This window comes from Exserohilum turcica, assembly GCF_000359705.1.
Source record: "Exserohilum turcica Et28A unplaced genomic scaffold SETTUscaffold_8, whole genome shotgun sequence".
NCBI lineage: Eukaryota > Fungi > Ascomycota > Dothideomycetes > Pleosporales > Pleosporaceae > Exserohilum > Exserohilum turcicum.
In genome coordinates, this window is record NW_007360299.1 from 870778 (window position 1) to 890277 (window position 19500).

General features: G+C 55.2%; 8 protein-coding genes across 8 annotated transcripts; 3 read left to right on the forward strand and 5 right to left on the reverse strand.

Moving 5' to 3' along the window:
- The first annotated feature begins 810 nt into the window (after positions 1-810).
- SETTUDRAFT_123169 (uncharacterized protein) lies at positions 811-2343 on the forward strand. The gene is made up of 2 exons (XM_008032714.1): positions 811-1669; positions 1719-2343. The coding sequence occupies exons 1-2, from the start codon at positions 1100-1102 to the stop codon at positions 2301-2303; spliced, it is 1155 nt and encodes a 384-aa protein (XP_008030905.1). The 5' UTR covers positions 811-1099; the 3' UTR covers positions 2304-2343.
- Positions 2344-3830: 1487 nt separating this feature from the next.
- Positions 3831-6193, forward strand: SETTUDRAFT_181655 (uncharacterized protein; the record flags this gene model as incomplete). The annotated part of the gene is made up of 3 exons (XM_008032715.1): positions 3831-4059; positions 4299-5008; positions 5153-6193. The coding sequence occupies 3 exons, from the start codon at positions 3831-3833 to the stop codon at positions 6191-6193; spliced, it is 1980 nt and encodes a 659-aa protein (XP_008030906.1).
- Positions 6194-6517: 324 nt separating this feature from the next.
- SETTUDRAFT_181656 (uncharacterized protein) lies at positions 6518-8332 on the reverse strand (the record flags this gene model as incomplete). Its single annotated transcript, XM_008032716.1, has 5 exons — positions 6518-6773; positions 6951-6984; positions 7025-7037; positions 7131-7822; positions 7873-8332. The coding sequence occupies 5 exons, from the start codon at positions 8330-8332 to the stop codon at positions 6518-6520; spliced, it is 1455 nt and encodes a 484-aa protein (XP_008030907.1).
- Positions 8333-9345: 1013 nt separating this feature from the next.
- On the reverse strand, positions 9346-10208 carry SETTUDRAFT_99126 (uncharacterized protein; the record flags this gene model as incomplete). Its single annotated transcript, XM_008032717.1, has 2 exons — positions 9346-9807; positions 9864-10208. The coding sequence occupies 2 exons, from the start codon at positions 10206-10208 to the stop codon at positions 9346-9348; spliced, it is 807 nt and encodes a 268-aa protein (XP_008030908.1).
- Positions 10209-11912: 1704 nt separating this feature from the next.
- Positions 11913-14083, reverse strand: SETTUDRAFT_44360 (uncharacterized protein; the record flags this gene model as incomplete). Its single annotated transcript, XM_008032530.1, has 2 exons — positions 11913-13816; positions 13867-14083. 2 exons carry the CDS (start codon positions 14081-14083, stop codon positions 12156-12158), a joined length of 1878 nt encoding a protein of 625 aa, XP_008030721.1. The 3' UTR covers positions 11913-12155.
- A 334-nt stretch (positions 14084-14417) lies between these two features.
- Positions 14418-15140, forward strand: SETTUDRAFT_98307 (uncharacterized protein; the record flags this gene model as incomplete). Its single annotated transcript, XM_008032718.1, has 3 exons — positions 14418-14620; positions 14840-15008; positions 15093-15140. The coding sequence occupies 3 exons, from the start codon at positions 14418-14420 to the stop codon at positions 15138-15140; spliced, it is 420 nt and encodes a 139-aa protein (XP_008030909.1).
- A 251-nt stretch (positions 15141-15391) lies between these two features.
- Positions 15392-18015, reverse strand: SETTUDRAFT_44361 (uncharacterized protein; the record flags this gene model as incomplete). The annotated part of the gene is made up of 4 exons (XM_008032531.1): positions 15392-15810; positions 15895-16315; positions 16384-16748; positions 16801-18015. The coding sequence occupies 4 exons, from the start codon at positions 18013-18015 to the stop codon at positions 15403-15405; spliced, it is 2409 nt and encodes an 802-aa protein (XP_008030722.1). The 3' UTR covers positions 15392-15402.
- A 343-nt stretch (positions 18016-18358) lies between these two features.
- SETTUDRAFT_165908 (uncharacterized protein) lies at positions 18359-19285 on the reverse strand. The gene is made up of 2 exons (XM_008032719.1): positions 19165-19285; positions 18359-19111 (listed from the first exon to the last, which is right to left on the reverse strand). Exons 1-2 carry the CDS (start codon positions 19241-19243, stop codon positions 18411-18413), a joined length of 780 nt encoding a protein of 259 aa, XP_008030910.1. The 5' UTR covers positions 19244-19285; the 3' UTR covers positions 18359-18410.
- Positions 19286-19500: the final 215 nt, after the last annotated feature.

Below are 19500 nucleotides of genomic sequence, written 5' to 3' on the forward strand. Positions count from 1 at the left end.
GTATCGAGGCTCGCCGTGGGAGATAGCACCGCAGCGTCAAGCAATGTCCAAGATGGAGAGGGATAGGGGCGCAGGGTGGCTTATTGGCTTGGCGATTCGGAACGTGGAGACAGTGTGAGATGGCATGGCCGCTGGCGAATCTTTCACAGGGCGTGGCAGGCGGATGACGAGTCTAGCGCCGCAAGCGTGGTGGTGGTGGTGGCCTATAGGGCCATGTGTTAAGGGCGGGATGCTATGTGCCAGCTGCGTCGGCAGCTCTCTTTTCAGCAGCTCGCGGTCGCGGTCGTGGCCAGGTGGGTTGGAGTGGGCTGCAGTGGGCTGGGCATGCCTTGTCCAGGCCAGCAGGTCGTCCAAAGGAGCCTTATTGCCGCACAAGGGCGGGCTGCTTGGCGGCCGTATGGGGCCTAGCGCCGGGCTGGAACAATGTCGTCCCATTTTTCTGGCCAGACCACGGCCAGGACCTCTCTTGTTCAGCGATTGCCTGACACCCACCAGCACATCCAATACCGCACCGGCCTATCACGCCGCCCGACCTGCCGACCGTGATTAGATCCAAGACTCTATTACCCGAGCCGCATGGCCATGGCCAGTCATCCGCCAAACCGCCAAATCCTGAATGTTGTCGGGGCCAGTGGGGTGGCGCTAATTAGCTGCCCAGCTATGGGGCTCGTGGCGGGCGGCATTCCGAAGTGCCATGGCAATCGCCATAAGGGCTGCCCGTTCCCAGCCAGGCGCTGAATGAAACCGCGACATCGTTCCTAACGACTGTTCGGTGACGATCGACACGCAAGAAGCACGCCCCCCGCGCCCCGCCAACTGGTTGTCACTCTTTGCCTTTTTCCCCATCGCCGCTGTTTACCCCTGGCGGCCCGCAAAAAAGCCACCGACATTTGCTCGGCTGCTGCAGGTACCCGATCTGAACTGGACCTCTGGACGCTGAAAGAAAAGAAAAAGGCCGCCGACAGTGAGATTGGACGGCCCCGTGTCGAAACAAAGAAGTCATAGTGCCAGAGGGAGAAACAAGACACGGCCATGGGCTGCATGAATTCGTCAAGATTTCATCGTTAATTATAGCACCATCACCTTGCCGTTTACTGCAATGGATGCGCACCATATTATCAATCCTTCCGAGTCGCTAGCGACTGTGTCGCACCATCGTCCCCTGCCAACGCTCATAAGGCAACACGAAAACCGCAGCTGCTGTGTTTCCTTATATTGGCGCGTGTCACCACGGCTCGGCTCTTCTTTCCGCGCGCTGCTCCTGTTCCTCGTTGCATTTCTATCCTGCAACTCCCTTGCTGCTCCCGTCTTCGTAGCTGGAGCCCATGGTGATCGACCAGTGCTACTCGTGGAAGACGACCTTGCATGGACTGGATCGGCGCTGCGCCTCGATCTCAGTCCTCCGCCGACGGTTCCGCAATTGATGCCTCCATTACAGCGCGACGACGACGACGACGACGACGACACCACCCACATCCACAACGCGCCGCCATTGAAACGAGCCCTCGACACGGATCCTAGTAATGCCGGCAGTGGCGACTTTTCAATTCCCACGGCCTTTGACTCGGGGCTGTCGAACAACTTTACCAACTCATGCGCCAAATTCCTGAACTCGATGCGTCAACAGAATGATTTTAAGAACTGTCATCCTTTTTCCTTGCTCATGCAGGTAAGCCGGCCGTACTCCTGCGTCCACGACTCAGGCTAACAGCTTGCAGACATCAAGTGGTTTCTTCGATGCTTCCAAGTCCACACTCCGCATCACCCAGACTCTCGACGCGACATGCGGCGTCAACGCAACACAATGCCAAACAGTCATGAACAAATACGCCTTGCAAATGCTGTCCCCATCAGCATGCCCGACAGACTACGCAGGCGATAATCCCACAGTCCTGGGGACCTACAATGGCTTAATCGCATACATGCCGGCATATCAGGCAAGTTGCCTGCACGACGATCAAGGCAACTATTGCTTTGCAAATGCCGTCAGCAACATTACGTCTCCTGGAGACGCATACCCGTTTTACCTACCCATTGGCCAGCAGCTTCCAGGTGGATCTCGGCCGACTTGCAACTCGTGCTTGCGCCAAGAAATGGGTGTGTTTGCGTCTTACAGTACCAACACTACACAGCCCATTTCCAAAACATACACTTCAGCCGCACAGCAAATCGCAATAGCGTGTGGTTCCAACTTCATCGACGTCAAGGCCGCTCCCGCCAAAAGCGCCGCATCGGCAACCAGCGCGCCCCTGACACCTACCATTACCCTTATTCTAATGTTTTTACTTTTCCTCTTCCAATGATGGACCGATACCCCAAAATACACGATTCCTGTATATATTCTATTTTTATTGTCTATTCCCATTCGACCTTGTTGACGATAGATCATGAGCGACGGCGTTTGTATTGTTAATCACGGGCTGATGCGGAGGTGGACAAGGGTGCCATGGAATGCTGGGACGCAGAGCACCGGTGTTCGTATGCGGCAAAAGAGAGTTTGTAGGATGTTCGGAGTCACCATGGGCCGTCCAAGGGCGAATTTGTTATCTATGCGCCCCTTTCCGTCGGAATACGACAGAGGCATTACGTAGGCTACACGACGGAATGGTCCAAAGCTGTTCACATATTGCACTAGACATCAGACCCAGCAAATGTTTCGTGAACATATGCTCGCACCGCGGCGCGTGGATCGACGAGAGTGCTACACTGGGTCCCAAAGAGTATCAAGGACCATGGCACGAACCATGAACCCGGAAAACCCGGTCGCCCCAAGCCACGCAATCTATCAGCTGCAGTCCAGTACTTCCGGCCCCTGGAATCGGCTCGCGGCCGCATGGTTGATTAGAATCCTGGTCGGAGAAGATGATTCTAGACGGGATCTGCGAGCTGTTGGCAAAACATGGGAAGCGAAGGCATGGCTCCAAGGGCGGGCGGCCATGATGCGTGGGCCGACGAACGTCATGCGTGTCGGCAATGCATGTGCAGCCTGTGGAGCTAGCCTGGTATCAGGCACCGTTCTTCGGATAGCCTCTGTCTCTGCTATTTCGGTGGGCTGAAACGTGTCGTGGGCGCGTCACGTGCAAAGTCATGCTCGCGGAGTGTGTCGCCGTCTGCCAGGCGACAACGCCTAAGGTGTCAGAGGTTGCCAATGCGCTTCATCCTCGCGCTGCCAAGGCGTCGAAGCGATGCTGACTTTTCTAGCGACAATCTACCTATGACATTTCATCAGCCGTGATCATCGCGCGCGCACGCGATGACGAGGCTCGCCAATCTCCGCTTGCCTTACGGTACCAATGCCACACACGTCTATCGATACCGCCCCGCGTGCCGGTGGGGCCTCGCGCCCTCCTGTCATCTCCAGCACGCATACCCGGGGCATGGATAATCTGCGCGGTCAGAGGCCGTCAGCTGTGACAGGCCAGCCTTTTCCTGGCCATTATGTCAAACACTTCATGCAGTTGAAAGGCCCGACCACCCATCCGCCAACCGGGTCCCATGTACGCTTTCCCACCTGAGACACCCAGCTTCGCCGCCAGAGTCGGCCATGTCCACCCTTCTCCTCCTTCTTACTCCTTCATATATGACTAGTCATTGCTGATAATACATCATCAGCCAGGCTGGGCCCTGTCTTCTACTTTTCTCTCATGCCATAGTCGCTCCTTTAGCTGGCCTCCACGCTCTCTAAGAACAACCTCACGCTCCCTACCAACTCACGTCCTTTGCCAGCTGGTCTCTAAGACATCTTCCGCTCATTCCGAATCTCACAGCACCCTTATACACGCTGATTATTACGCAACCCTCTTATTTCTACCGTCACGACAGCAGACGTCATGGCTCAGCAGAGCCTAGCCGCCACTCCCTCTTCTCGTCAGGACATTGTCAGCGCACTCCTCAGTGACTACTATGGCAACTCCTTTGGAGACGAAAAATCCCCTTCAGTGTACTCTCCCGAACCGCCGACAAGCCAGCTTCCTCCGCTTCCGCCACGAAAAGACAGTCTTGTCGCGCGTAAACCTGTGCCGGCTGCACAGCGGATGGACGCAAAGTTCCAGCTGCGAGGTAAGCAATCTCATCTTTTCTTTCTTGTCTTTGGTACGATGGGATCAAACCTCGCTGTGGATCTGGAGTCCGTGTGATGTCTGGTTTGAACCGTGGTTTGGGTCCACATTTGATCGCGCCCTGGTTTCACGTCACTCCAAGCCTCGTCGTGTCTTTGCTACTTTCTTTGCAACGCATCAACCACCGCAACCTAACCACCTATTATTTCTTGTCTGGGCCAATGTACTGACCATCTCCAGACGACCAAGACGCACCCGTGTCGCCGTCCAGCTCGGGCGAAGACTCACCATCACGACCAAGGAAGCGCATTGTGTCACGTAGCCTGTCGCGTGGCTCCAAACCAGCTTCTCTGAAGCTGACCATCAGCAACGGATCAACGGCGACATTTCCCTCTGCACCAGAGCCCCAGGAGCAATCTCAATCTGTTCCTTCACCTGACTTTGCAGCGGGAAATCACCCTCCGCCACCTCCTCCAAAGGCGGAAGAAAGGAACGCCAACAAAGAGGAGATGGGTAGCAAATTGTCAAAGCAGGCCAAAGAGCGTGCACGAAGCGACTCACTCTTATCTTCAGGCAAGTCGAGACAAGCATCACTTGTAAAGCGTAAGGAAGTCCCGCAAGCTAGCTCAAAGAGCTTCAAGAGCCTGGCTGAACTGGGAAATGGACCACGAGGAAGAAAAGGCGCGCCGGCAGCTCCTACGTCGGCACCCAGAAAACAAAGTGTCGGTACCCCAGAAAGCATGGCCAAGCCTAGCGAGGCTCAACGAGAAGAAGCTCCGCGCAATATGCAGGCCCAGTTCCCACCAACACCGGATGAAGAGAAGGACGATGCTGAAACTCTGGCACAACCAAAGAAGGCCTTTGGCTTGCCCACAAACCCTCGTGTCCACGCACTAGCATCGCCCGTGCACATGCACAGCGATAGCAGCTCAGGGCTAAGTTCATTGAAGGTATATATCTACCTCCCTTTTCCAGCACCCGTATTCGTTCGATAAGGGTTGCTTTTTTTTCTGCACCATGGCAGAAACTCTTTGAGGGTACTTCGGAGCCCTTTTCTGTAAAGACAAGTTTGACCAGTTGCTTAAACGATACAGGCAATGAGGCCAGCTCCTCCGGCTCCTACCGTCGTCAATGTCCACACCACGACACCGGAACCTACGCCCTCGCCCACGTTGAAGCCCGTCCTCGCGAAACGCGACGGTGAAATATCGCCCTTTTCGCCGCTGCCGCCGCCAAACAACCCAACGTCTTTGGTTGGTTACCACCACCAGCAGCAACGGGTGTCTGTGGAGCCTGAACCCCAGTCAAACCCGGTAGTAGTCCCGGTCGTAGCAGTAACCCAGCAAGAAGACTTGTCTTCATCGCCCTCACCATTGTCTGCGAACCCGGGTCTTCCGTATGCTCCCACGCCTCCAATCCATGCCAACACGCCTCTACGCATCACGTCGCTCGAGTTCCCTGCTTCCAAGGATACGCGTCCCATGAGCGCCCCGTCGCGTCCCGTATCCATGACTCTCAACGGCGCAAATCTGTCTTTTACCCCGGGCCCTTCTGTCCTAACGACTCCGATAGCAGAAGTAGAAGCCGTAGAAGCCGCAGCACCAGCACCAGTAGTGAACACCAACAATGACACCACCACCACCACTACTACCACTACCAAAGAAGCCTCCCCCGCAGCACCCCAGCCAGAACACCACCAACCCCCCACTTCAGACGAAGCCGAAGACCAATCCCCCTTCATCCCATTAACCCAACAAGCCATTCCCCTCCCTCTAACCCTCATCCCGCACATCACCACAAAACACACATCCTGCTACACCAACCACGCGCAAAACATCTGGTCCAACAACCTGTTCCAGCCCCTCGGCTGCATGGTATGCCACGAAAACACCAAAGAGCGAAAGTGGTCCTGCACCTGGTGCCAGCTGCGCATTTGCAGGCCGTGCAGCGACGAGTTGAGACGCGTGCCCGGGCGCGATGTCGCCGTTTTGGTGCAGGCCAGGAGGGCCCTGGAGGAGAAATTTGGGACTGGGATTGCGAACACGGGGGATGCGGGGAGAGGTGTGGCGGGGATGCTGCAGATGGATGCTGCTGCTGCTGCTGCTGCGGGAGTTGTGCGTGAGGAGATGAGATGAGATGAGATAGCTGTGCAGATGAGCAGTGAAGAGAGCTGTGATATGGTTTGTGTGTAGGAATGCTGGTTATTCTACATTTTTTTTTCATCATCTTCTTCTTCTTCGTTCCTTTCTTTCTTTCTTTCTTACACGGCGGGACGCACTAAGTAGGCAGGGCATAAATTGCCCCCCCCCTTTTTTTCAGAGTGAAAAACAGACTCGATACATAACACAGACTGAGCGAGAGCAACAAGATGAAAAGATGTAGAAAAAGAACTGGGAAGCAAGGAAATAATTTGCTGGGATACAAGTTATTATCCTTTTTTTTTAAACTTTCCAATTTCTTTATACGTTTTCTACGTATATTTCCTCCTCCTTCTCCTTCTCCTTCTCCTCTCTTTTTTCCCCTCTTTCTCCCTTCGAATTTATACATTCAAACATCCATTGTTTTTGCTCTTCTTCTTTCTCTTCTTCTTCTTCTTCTTCTTCTTCCTTCCCCAGCACAGCCAAGATCCGCGTTTTCGGGGTAGATACAATCCAGAGGCATTTCCTCTTCTCCTTCTCCTCCTCCTCTTCTTCTTCTTCTTCTCTATCTGTGTGTCTGGTTTACCGCGGAGCGGAGTGTGAGGCGCAGGAGAGCGCCAATGCAAACTGCAAACACATGCGGCCTCACCATCGTTTTGAGAACGTTGTTTCGTGTGTGTGTGTGGCTGGGGACCTTGAGAGAGAATGCGATAAGGAAAAATGACGGCAACAGGCCCCCTGCCTTACTACTTACAGTTGGGGGTTGGGGGTTGGGATATACCACAATACTGTTTTTTTTTCACACTCATCTTTGACTTTTGAACATACACTTAACTTTGTACTAGATTTTATTTTATTTTTTTAAAAAAAAAGAGGGATAAGTATAGCATTACATCTACGACCCCCCTCGCTGTTTATCCCGCAGAATACTCACAACCTGCGGCAGCAAGATTTCCGCATTATCGCTCAAGCGCAGGGCTTGGCCACCGGTATTCGTATCGCCGTGAACGTCACCGAAAAACGTGTCTTCGCCCCTGACGCCGCCAATGTTCAAGATGCCAATGGGCAAGTGCATTTCCTTTGCCTTTTTCACGAGGCGCCACGCCGAGTACGTGGCCAGACTGCTTCCGAGGACGAGGATCCTGCCGGCGGCATCGACGGCTTGCTCAGCGGCGGCTTTTGTAGCGGCGGGGATGGACTCGCCAAACATGATGACAGCGGGCTTTAGGACGCCGCCTTCGCTCTGGGGATCCCACGCCCCGTCCTTGTCGACTTGCACGCGGACGGTGGCTCCATCGGCGCGCTTCGGCGGCTTCTCGAGACACACGGGGCATGCGGGGTATCTGAATGTAGTGTAGGGCGCATCGGGGATGTCGACATCACCATCCGGATTCGTCTTGAGCCCCTTCTTGCGGCGCTCCGCGGGGTTCTCCGTGTCAAGTGCACCCGTTTCCAGCATTTCGGCGAGGAAAGCGGCCCACGAGGGATTCAGGACTGACAGCTGCTCCTGAAACGCGCGGCGCGAGTATTCGTTTCGGCACGTCAGACAGACCAGGCTGCGCAGGTAGCCGTGGAGCTCTGTCGTCGGCAGATGGGGATGTGCGGTGGGATGAAAGGAATCGACGTCTGGTTTGTATTAACATGATTTGCTTTGCAGAAGATAGCGATTGACATACTCTGCGTAATCACCCTCTCCACGACGCCCAAGCGACCCAAGTCGGCACAAGCCTCATGCGTGCGATTCGGTCTTGCCCTCTCCAGATTTGTCCAGCCGATAAAACTGCGCGCCCAGTATCTCTTGCGCGTCTCGTGACTGGCGCAGAACTCGCTGAAGTAAATGGGGCGGTACGTCTTGTTGAGCGTATACGTGCCGTTTGTGCCACGGTAATCCGCCAGCCCAGATGCTACCGAGATGCCCGCGCCGGTAAGCAGCAGCGTGCTGCCCGCACGGGTCCTCGCATCGTGATTGAGCTTGCTGGATGGCGTTGACGCGGGCGTATGCCGTGGCAGAGAAGGCGACAGGAAATCTACCAGGGCGGCAATGGCACCGCTTGTAGTCGCTGCGCTCGCGGGAAGGATCCTAGGTGCGGGGAGGGGATCCGTGTAAGGGAGGCGGAGGAGAGGCGCGCGCGGCATCGCTCAATTGAAAAGACGGGGAAACGGGCTTTTGCTTTCGCTCAATCATTGTTGTTGTTTTTGGCGAAGAAGCTGGGGGCGTGCAGTCGCACATATGTGGTTATGTCATGATGCTCCTTTAGCGCCAGGCCGGCTCGCGTGCCATGATCCTGGTTGACATGTTGTGCATGGGCGACGGGTATCTATCAGATCGTGCACGGGAGGGGTATTTTTGGGAGCCCTGACTAAGTGTACAGCAGAGGTGGTGCATGAAGTCATTAGGCGTCGTTTATGTGCGTATGTTTAGAGGGCTGTGGGGTTGGGGCTGTGTCTGCGCGGGGCTGTGCTTGTGCAACGACACTGACTGACTAGAGTGAGAACATGTCACTCTGTGTGATGGTAAGTGATGTCATTGGTAAAAAGCGCTTTACACAGACGAGCATGGCTTGGGTAGAAGAGTTGCATTCCTAGTGCACATGCTGGTAATGTCCCATTCGAACTTCAAGTAAAGGAGACAAATAACATTAACATGAAGTATAAGGATATGAAAATATACAAGAGCCCATCTCCTACTACGCAAGAGAACGTGCAGCCAAATGTCCGCAAACACCAAAATAAGTTCAGAAAAAAAAAGAAAGGAAAAGAGACGATGGAGAAACTCCGCGGCGCTGTTCAAAATCTCAATGCAAGAGAATGTCCGGTTATATTCCCAAGCCCGATTACAGTCCTCCGCTGTTTTTTTATTCTGTTTTCTCCAACAGTTCAAGTGTATAGAAAAAAGACTCGCGTAAATTGCAAAAAGTGCGATTCCACCTTGTAGGTGTGTATGTCTTGAAGAGAGAACTACCGTGTGGCAGTCATGGGTATCGGGTCGTTTCCGAGGAGGGGTATTGATACAGAAAAGAAATGGCGTGCGGTGGAGAAGCAAGCCAAGAGAGTCGTAGCGATCGTAAGAAGCAGAAACTAGAAAAAAATAAGAAGGTACAAAATAGTGAAAAAAGAGGCCGAAGCCAGATCGCAACAACATCACGTGTCTATTGCGGATGCGATAGCTGATGCGACGAGTATGCCATGGATTGTTGGTGCATCTGCTGTGGCATTGATTGCTGCATTGGCTGCTGCATTGGCTGTTGCAGTGGTTGTTGCAGCGGCTGTTGAATCGACTGCTGCATGGGCTGGTGCATCGGTTGGTGCATGGTTTGCTGCACAGATTGTTGCATGTGGTGCGGGTGCTGCTGCATCGGATGCAGCATCGACTGGATGCTCGGAACCCGTTGCTGCTGTTGTTGTTGTTGTGGGTAGCTTGGGTACGCAGAGTAGTGAGATTCGGGGAGTGAGGACATGTGCGACATGTCGACGTGATGATCCTCTTGTTCTTCTTCGAGGTCAGAAATGCCTATGCCACTGTCTTCATGGTCGTGGTAGGTACCATTCTCGAGCTTCTTTTGGGCCGATCGGCAGGCCTGCGTAAGGTTCTTGAGGCCTTTCTCCATGCACTGGTGCCGGGTCAGTATCGTGTATGCGACGACTTTGACTTGGCAAAGGAACCCACCTTTGTCTCCACCAACTGCCACTTCTCTCCCACACGGGCAGCGAGTAAGCTCCACATTTCGCGCCGCACCTCCATGTAGGCCTGTGCCAGTACTTCGAGCTTGACGCCGTCCCACTGCTCCGCATTCTGCCTCTCCATCAGCCGCTCGTGGCGCTTGCGACAGGCATTTGGCGTCTTGGAAGGAAAGTGCTTAGGCCCAATCTGGTTCCAGTTGAGGCCCTGGGCTCTAGCCTGAATCAGTGTTTCGTCATCCTTGGTGGACCACGAGGAGCTCCGAGTTCCGCCTGCGGCCGATGCAGTCGACACCGAGTGGCGATGTGACGGACCCTTTTCAATCTTAGGCATGTCGACCAATGGAATGAAAAGAGAAGGAAGAGAGGGGAGACAGATGAAAGTAACGGAGATATGAGAAGACGTGATGAAGGAGAATACGACGCGAGTAATGGAAGCGACCGGACAGTAGATTATGAATAGGCAAAGACCAGGCGTCGGACAAGGAGAGTGACAGCGCAACAACGAAAGGTTGGATATATCTCTGACAACTGAAAAGGAGAGAGAGAGACGGAGAGACGGAGAGAGCTGGTGTTTCGTACCTTTGGATATCTGTTGTTGTCTGAGGGGTCAATCAAGGGGCATGGCCAACATCTTTATACAGGACGCCGCATCCAGAGCCTCATGCACAACAAAGGCCAGCCGGCCGGTCGGAGAATTTGTTTTGAAACGAAGTCATGTTTCTGTAATCGCCGGATCGATCTGCCATGTACCGAGAATGGCATGCGCGACTAGGCAAAGAGGGAGGCTGTTCACTGGGCCCACGGCTCCAAGCGCCATCAACGAGGGCCGGGGGAGGGGGAAGGGCCAAAATTGGGGCCTGTGAGTGGGCGCGAGGCACACAACGTGAGCGGCTCGTCCCCCCTCGTCGAACAAGAGAGGGGCGTCTGCAACGGAAGCGCCTGTTTGAGAGTGTCTGCCTGTGTGCTGCCAGATGCGGCTGTGTCTAAGAATAATCCCACGACCGAATCGAGGGGCAGCGATTAAGTAGGGGCGGCTAATCTGGCGCTGATTCGACCAGGCTTTCACGGCCCAAATAAAGACCTTGGCAGGCGACGGGCGGCCAAGGGGTGCGTCGTGTCGTCGGCCGTGTGTAGGAGTGGGAGTAGGATGCTCAAGTCATCACTGCTGTGTAGGGCTGAACCCGGGAACCTGCAGAAGGGTGCATGCTGGAGGCACAACGTGAGGTTGAGGCCAGCATGGGTTCCAGAAGAGGGAGCGTGCGCAGAGCGGGATAGCCAGCGAGAGAGAAGGCGAGAGGGAGAGGCAAAGAGACGAAGAATAGACCAAGGCTGCGAGCACAGCAGCCGTCAAGGCGCGAGGCGCTCGCCATGATGATGCTTAGGCGCGGGCGGCCCACTGGGCGGGCAAGTGTTGGTGTTTCATCCACCCAAGATTGCAGCGGGAACAGCCGAGCCCTTCTCCTCCCGTGGGAAGCGCCCGCGAACTGCTGCCGGCCCGTTTCTGTGCGTGCCTCTTCTGCCCCATGGCCCAAGAGGCGGCTAAACCACTGCCGCGCTATTATAAGCATACAACAGACGCAGGCACTGTCGCTGTCACGCCAAACAAGAAATTCCCCATAGCTGCTGTGAAGGAAGAGGCGAACTGCCGGCCCTCGTGTGTCGTACGACAGGAACCGTTCCTGTCTCCCCTCCCCACACAGCCTCGTCCTCTCAGCCCCCCGCCTCGGCATCCGAACTCGCAGAATCCATCCACGGCATGCACCAAGCCACTTTCTCTCTGGCATCTTGCCGTCTTTCCAGCACTCCTTGACCGAGCCTGATGCGGTGCGGTGGCGATGCCATTGTGGCTTGTGGATGCCATTGTCAAGGTGGTTCCTCGGAAGGCCATGTCTCGGAATGCGCACCCACCCAGCAGCGGTATTGATAGACTCCAATAATCGGAGAATGTTGTGCGATAGATTCAAGCGACCTCTGAATATATCTTGTAATGATATTGCTCATCTCGTACGATATCCTAACCGTGGCGACATGTCCCCTCCTACTTCTCGTCCACTCTTGATTTCCTACGCGCGCGTTCGCCATGACTCGAATTTCTCTCTTGGGCGCATATCCGGCTTCCTTCACCCGTCCTGTGACTCGATGTGCTTGCTTGACCGCCATTCCCGCACGATATGGCGTTATCTTCAATCTTCTCTCGAGCACCACCTGGGCCGAGCCGTCGAAGCAACATCGCCATCATACACTAGCAAGCATTCCACAACTGCTCTCTGCCTCCTCTTCAACTGCCCTTCCAGTCACTACACCACATAAACGTCCCGCACCGCCACTGCGTCCCCACTTCCTTCTGCCCACTTGGTCCAATCGGCCTTGGGCAGATCCAGAATTGCCTTCCGCAGTTGACCCCCGCTTTCTTGGTGGTCAGGACTATGCAAGGTTCGCCGTGCTCACACCGCGGAACTGGCTTCTTAGAAAAGAGTTTCGTCCAGCCCTCTTTCGACGCGTCTTGGGAAGCGCGTGGATCAGAGTCAAAAGACTCGGTAGCTACGGGTGGTGAAGGCGGAGACGAATCAGTGGCAGTTTGACTGGGCGAATCAGTGGCCGGTGGTGCTTCGTCGCTGGGTGGGCTGGCCTCTGCAAGTTTGCTGTGCGCCTGGAAGAAGCACTTTAGCGATTGCTGCCCCTTGTTCGCTTTGGACGTGGCAGCTAGAGCGCCAGATTTACCACGCTTGGTTGGCTTTACAGGGGACCCAGAGGCCGAGGCGCGTCTCTTTTCAGCAGACTTGAGAGGGCTTTGAGAAGATGCAGGTTTGCCATTCGTGTACGAATACATGTCTGCTCTAGAGGCCTCAAGTGCCAACTGTAGATCTCTGTCCATGCTGTCTTCGACTGCGCTCGAGGTGTTTGGGGTCTCAGTCTTTGCTGAGACGCTTGGCTCAGTCACCGTAGGCATGGGTGCTGGAGTAGCCTTGAGCGGTGCGGGCTTCTTGCTGAACATGTCTCTAATACTCCTTCTCTTAGTAAATTCTGTGAGGAGTTTCCCACTCAGAGGCGGGACGTCCTTGACTGTATCATATTCGCGCTGCCGTACCCCGTCCTTGAACATACCCGTTGGATTCATCAGGTCCAGCACATGTACCTCCTCTTCGATGGTCTCTGTTCCGGACTTCCGCCGCACCGGTACTCTATCCTTTGTGACTGCATATACCGGGCAGTGATCTGAGCCCATCAGCCCCTCCTGGATGTTTGCGTCCTGGAACCAGTCCTTGATTGTGATGCTGCAGAGTATAAAGTCAATCCGGGAACCGAAGTTACCCGGCCTCGCATTGATCTTCTGCTCCCAGTGTGTGAACATGCCCTCGCGATCAGGGTGGAACTCGCGGCACAAATCATACAGCACCGGTTCTTCCCGCCCCTCATCCCGCTGACCCGGCACCTCCCCGTTCAGCAGGAGCTGGTTGAAAATGCGGCGATTCGGCGTGCTCAGATATTCCTCATGCGTCATGCCCTCCGCCCGCATGTGCTCCTCGGCCCTTGCGGTATCAATCAAATCCCTCGAGACATTCAAGTCTCCGGTGAGAATCACATTCTTCCCCATCTTCGCCAAATTCCGTATCCGTGTCTCGAGCGCAGTGAGGAAGCCGATCCGAAATCCGTCTCGTAAGCCATTGCTGTTTGCCGGGCTGTAGACGCCAAACAAGACAAACGCCGGGAACTCGAGGACCAGACAGCGCCCCTCTAGGTCCAGGCTTTCGGGGTCCAGCTCAGGCGGGAGGCCTGCAAGCTGCGTGGGAGTGGGGTAGCCGCCGATGCTGGCGGATTCGGGGAGCTCGCGGTAGGGCGTCGTGGAATTGGGCGGGCAGAGAGCGCCTAGAATGCCTTCTTCGGCGCGGATAGGGGCGCAGACAGATTGGCGCGTGTATATTCCCACGCCCGAGTATCCTGGAGTGCGTTAGCACTGCAAGATGGACGACAGCACATGCACGGCGCACCCTTTTTGTGCTTGGGCAGGCTGAAGTAGCAGTCCCAGCCCGGCACCAGCACCATGTCGTCCGTCAGGTCCTTGCGCTGGATCTTGAGCTCCTGCATAATCACAATGTCGGTCTCGAGGATGTCGAACATGGCATTGAAGGTGCGATTCGTGCTCCATGGCTTGTACCCGAACGGATTGCGGATGCCGTTGACATTCCACGTGGTGATGCGAACCATGGTGTGCTGAGCAATTACGGGGGCCGACGGGGGAGATGCGCAGGCTCGAAGACAGAATTCATCCTCTTGTATCCGCCGACTGCCTGGATGCTGTAGTGTAAACCGTCATTCGCAAAGGCACGACGCGCCGACGTGGACGCGCCCAGTGCACGACGTCACATTACCGGCGCGGCAATCTCCGGGGGGGCATCAGCCCATCCGAGTTGCTCGTGCCAAGCCCCGTTTCGTCAATTCCAAGCTGGGCCCTCAGTCACCACCTCACTGCCCACGCCCACACCAATTGCGACCACCCCCCATCTCCACTCCACCACCCGCCGCGAGAAAACAACCCGCCATGTTCGCCGCTCGCTCTGTCGCCCGCGCCGCCCCGCGCCAGGCCCTTGCCCGCGCCCCTGCCCGCGCCGGCCGCCGCAATTACAGCTCCGAGAGCCCCAAGCAGTTTGCCGGTGCCGAGGACAACGAGTTCAACCGCGAGCGTGCCCACATCCAGCAGCACGCCGGCGAGTCTGGCGAGTTCTGGCGCAAGCTTTCGCTCTAGTAAGTAGCCGAGTTACTTGTTGAGGAAGAGGACGAGGAAGAGAAAGAGAATGAGGACGAGGACGAGGGGGGAATCAGGAAAAGCAGGGACAACGAGGCTGTGTGGGCTTGCGAACAAGGAGACGGAATCGCAGCGAGGAATTGGAGCGGCAGCTTCAAAGAGCCGGAAACACTCAAAGGGTTCACTCTTGGCAACATGGCCACTAACCGCATGTACAGCGTTGCCGTCCCCTGCATCATCGTCGCCAGCGTCAACGCCAAGGTGAGGTGGGATGCCCACTGGGAGCACGTTGCCCACGAGGAGCACGAGCACCCCCGCTCTGAGAGGCCCGAGTACCCCTACCAGAACATCCGCACCAAGAACTTCTGGTTCGGAGACGGTGACAAGGTAAGTTTGTTTGCAGAACCCGGAAACCGGGCGTTCGAACCATCTGAACCTCGAGCTAACCAGATGGCCTCCCCCCCTCAACAGACGCTCTTCTGGAACGACAAGGTCAACTACCACAAGAAGGATGAGTAAGCGATTGCGCATCACGCCACCGAATATTGATATCAGACACCCATTCCCGAGCCCACACCTCCCATCTAGAGCTATTGCCAGGCCTGAATGTGTACATAGTACGACGAAGAGCACAAGCTGAGAGTAGACCAGCAAATGCACCTTTTTTCCTTTTGTGTCTGTAACCTAACCATGGAATGCTTTGATACAGTGTCTGCAATCTATCCATGAAATGCTTTGAGACATAGTAATTGCATGAAATCCTTGTTCCCTTCCCAATCCCCTAGCCCTCCTGCACCGCAAGACCCTCTTCCCAAACACGATTATGCCTCATTGCCCATTCCTCAGCCAGCTGCTCGTCTCCCCTCAACTTCGCAATGACCGCCTTCTTCATCAACTGCTCACACTCGCCATCCAAGTACCCCGCCTTCTTGAAACCGTCGCCTGCGCGCTCAATGTAGAGTTCTGCTTTGGCAATGTTTGCGGCACGCGAGCGGTGAGACGACGATGATGAAGTAGCAGTAGTGGTGGTAGTGGTGGTTTTAGGCGTCGACGTAATAACGGCTTGAGACTGGTCCAAGGCACCGGCAGCAAATGGAGCAGCGGGATCCGGGTTCACAAGGCCCATGTAGGAATCCGCGAGGTGTGAGTATAGAGTTGCAATGAGCATGTTGTCGCCGCCTTCTAGTGCCTGATGGTGTATCAGCATTCTACATAGGCTCTTTTTTCTTTTGTCGAGGAAAGAAAGAAAAGAATACATAGTGGATATACATACCTGAGGAAGCACACCCTCGACCAATCTCCTCGCCTCACGGTACTCAGCCAGTGAGTTCAAGATGGCGCCTAGACACGCTACAGCGTGCCAGAGGGCGAAGCCCAGGCGCGCTCTGAAGCTCACGCTCGCAGCGCGAAGCGCAACGCTGAAACCTCGCTCTGGTTTCCCTACTTTGAGCCACAACCCAGCTTGCATGAGTAGCACGGACACGCGCTGGTGCACATCGGCATTGTCTTCCTTGAGGGACTGGGCCAGCGCGGAAATGGCTTGGTGTGCCAGCGGGAACTGCGCGGTGGAGACGAGATATTCAATGTATGTGTCGTGCTGGATAAATGACATTTCGGCGTCGAGAGGCGGGGCCGAAGGCGAACTGCTGGGCTTGAGGGTTTCGAGGAGGTGTGTGGCTGTAGGCCAGTCGGATCTGGTGGTGATATATCTATCAGTATTGATGTTTGGGAAGAAAGAAAAACAAACAGGTGGCTTGAGTACCTTCGGATTGCGTTTCTCAGCTTGATGAGGCCGATACACAAGACGAGGAATTGGTTGAACTTGAGCGACTTGTGGACTGGTGGCTCGACGGCTTCGAGAATCGAAATGGCTTCGTCGTAGCGCCCGCTTTGGCTGACGACGAAGGCTCGGCGTCCGATGGCGCGGAGTCGCTCTTCAACGGGACACAGGTTCGAATAGCAGTCGAGTAGCAGTTCGCAGTGTACACTGCAGAGATGAGGTATGCCGAGTCGGTTGTAGAGAGTGGCTGTGAGAAGCATCTGGCTACCATAGCTATTGATACTCTCTTTGATGTTGAGATGTGAGGATTGATAGATATGTTCCAGTGCTCGCGAGATAGAGTCACCCTTACAACATGTCAGTACTGATATTTTACCAATCCTCCAGGTGAGTACGTACTGTTGCAAGAGAGAGCTTTGCCTCGTTGAGCAGACTGGCGCTGAGCAGATTGTACATCTTAGCCTCCTTTGCCTTTGCCTTGAGGAACGTCAACGCATCTCGTTCGCTTCCGAGCATGCTCATGTACCCTGCACCCCTCATCTGCTTCGGATACGCTTTTGCCATGTGGTTCAGCCAACTAAGACTAAAGCTCAAGCACGTCATGTCTTGGTTTTCCCGAGCTGTTGCAATCGTCTCGTTGATGGCAGCAATGGCCTCACCAAAGCAGCCAAAATCTGCCTGCAGAATAGCCATGTGGAGTAGGGCGTACTGGTAGTGTATCTTCTCGCGTGTCTGAATAGCATAGTCGTAGTAGCGATGCAGATTGTCAAAGGCAGACGTGTAGTCTCCGGCTTTCCAAGCATCGAAAAAGTGTACCAGGTGCGCTTGGCGATGTACCAGTCCGGATGGGCTGACCATGCGGCGTAGCTGACTCTTCATTTCGTCTGGCACGCGGTCTCCAAGCTTTTGCAGTCGATCAAGCTGGAAGTCGAGTATCCGGTCCAGGTCGTCTAGGCTTGTATCTGCACCCTGCTCTTCGTACTCTTCCAGGTGTCTGTATGCGATTTCATACACACCGTCCCCTGCGCTCAGGCCCATTTCGGCAACGACCATATCGATGCCGCTCGAAGCCAGGCCAGCGAGTCGCTTGGTCCATTGCGCTGTTGGAGCTCTGTACTTGATAAAGGATAACCAGAGCTTCATCGAGTCATCGAATTGCAGCCTCGTGAACTCCAAGTGTGCTCTGCGAACAAAGGCACCAAGAGGCGATGTTTTGGACAGATAGATGCGGTCTGGCGTATCTTCTTCCTGTGTTGCTGGTGACGGCGCAGTAACAATGTCCAGGATGTTGTCAAAAAGAGCATGTAGTGCATCGAAGGAATTTATCTCCCACATTTGTTTGAGGAATAGGTCGAGGAGAGTCCGGCCGGGCATGCTCGATGCATGTTCCTGGAGCACGCCCTCGAATGCATCGATGGAGAAGGATGCATCTTGCTGGTCAGAAGTGGTACACGGATGTGGCCGTGCGCTAGACGGTGTGGAGGGCAGACTGTCTGACAAGATGAAGGAGAGAATGGGGATTGTGGCGGAAGAAGGGAGAGGACAAGTGCAGTAGAGTCGAGTCAGAACAAGAAGACTGATCTTTTGCGCGGTGAGGTAGCGAGGTGTAGTCATCCTTGTCGCTTCTAGGCTTGCTGTAGCTACCTACAACAAAAAACGATGCTGCCGAGATGTCAGAATCGCCGTTGAAATCTCTGAGTTGCGGCAGCTGCATTGCTTGCAGGCGAAGTGGCTAGGGATTTAGTTGTCGCTTGTGCAGTTTTCGAGGCGAGATGGTTTGTTGCAGGTGGTGGTGTTGAGAGACGTGCAACCGAGGCGCGCAGCGCGTGTCTGTCGCGAAGTCATGGGTTCTGGTTGCCAGCACCACGCACCCTAAGCGGCACATCACTGGAAACCGTAGCGAATCTTGAGAGGCGAGGGACAGGCAAGTAGTTCATACAAAAAGACAGCTTTTGTTCATCAGGGCAAGGTGGCATTATACACATCTATTTGATCGTCCCACGCGAAGCTTAACCAAGCCCAGAATCCTTCCTGCTTGCACTCTTCAGATTGCTCTCGCGCGACTTCAAAATCGGGACTGGAGCGCTTTTCAGCAGCTCATCCTCACTTGTTGCATTTGTTGCCCAGATCTTGCTGATGCTGAGATCATACGGGCCCGGTATCCGATCTATCAGCGATATGCCCACTGTCCGCACCTTTTGCGTCAACATCTCGCGCTGGGGCTCGACGACCTGGCCGTGGTTTGTGCGCACAAACTCGCTCCACTTGATCAGGATGGTCTCCCACTCTCCAGGCGTCTTGGAATGCAGCAGGTGCTGGTGGATGTCGGTGGGCACAATCGACTCGGTCTGGATGTTGACAAAGTACTTGCGCCCGTCCGACTTGAAGTGGATGGCGAGGAAGCCATACATGCTCACGTCCCACAGCGACTTGCCGAAGATGGTCGAGCCGCGGTCCAGTGTCCGCCACCCAGCATAGCCGGTCCGTTGGATGTGCGGTTGGTTGTGTGGCAGCTGCGTGGATATGGCGCCGTGGAAGCGGACATGTGGGGGTTCGTCGTTAGTCGCGGGATGGAAGTCGAAGTCTGCGGTCGAGAAGCCGCCAATGTCCTTGTCGCTCATGCGCTTGCATCGCTCAATGTCTTCGGGCTGGTTGAAGAGAATCAGCGGGAAGGGCTTGCGGGGCGACTTGAGGCCCTCGAGCTTGAGCGCTGCAAAGGTCAGTGGCGGCGCATGCAAGCGGCGGGCGTCGCCTGCAACTCACCATAGTTGGAGAGGCGCTTGAACTCGTCCAGGCTGCGCTTGAAGAAGCCCGGTGCAAAGCAGGCGGGCGTCGGCCGCATGGTGGTGTGCAAGCAGGGCAATGTCTGGCTGGCAGGCAGTGGACGCGGCGGGCGCAATGGCAGCTCGCCGTGTCGATGGCGATGGCGACGCAATGCCATGCAACCATGACGCTGACGCCGCGGTAGTCTTCGCCGGACGCTAGCCGCATTCGCCCTGTCCACCAAAAATCTGGGGACCGATGTCTGTACAGCGCATCCGCCACTCTCCACGCCTGATTAAATACCCCAAGGCCAGCAGCATAGTCGAGATCCAGCCT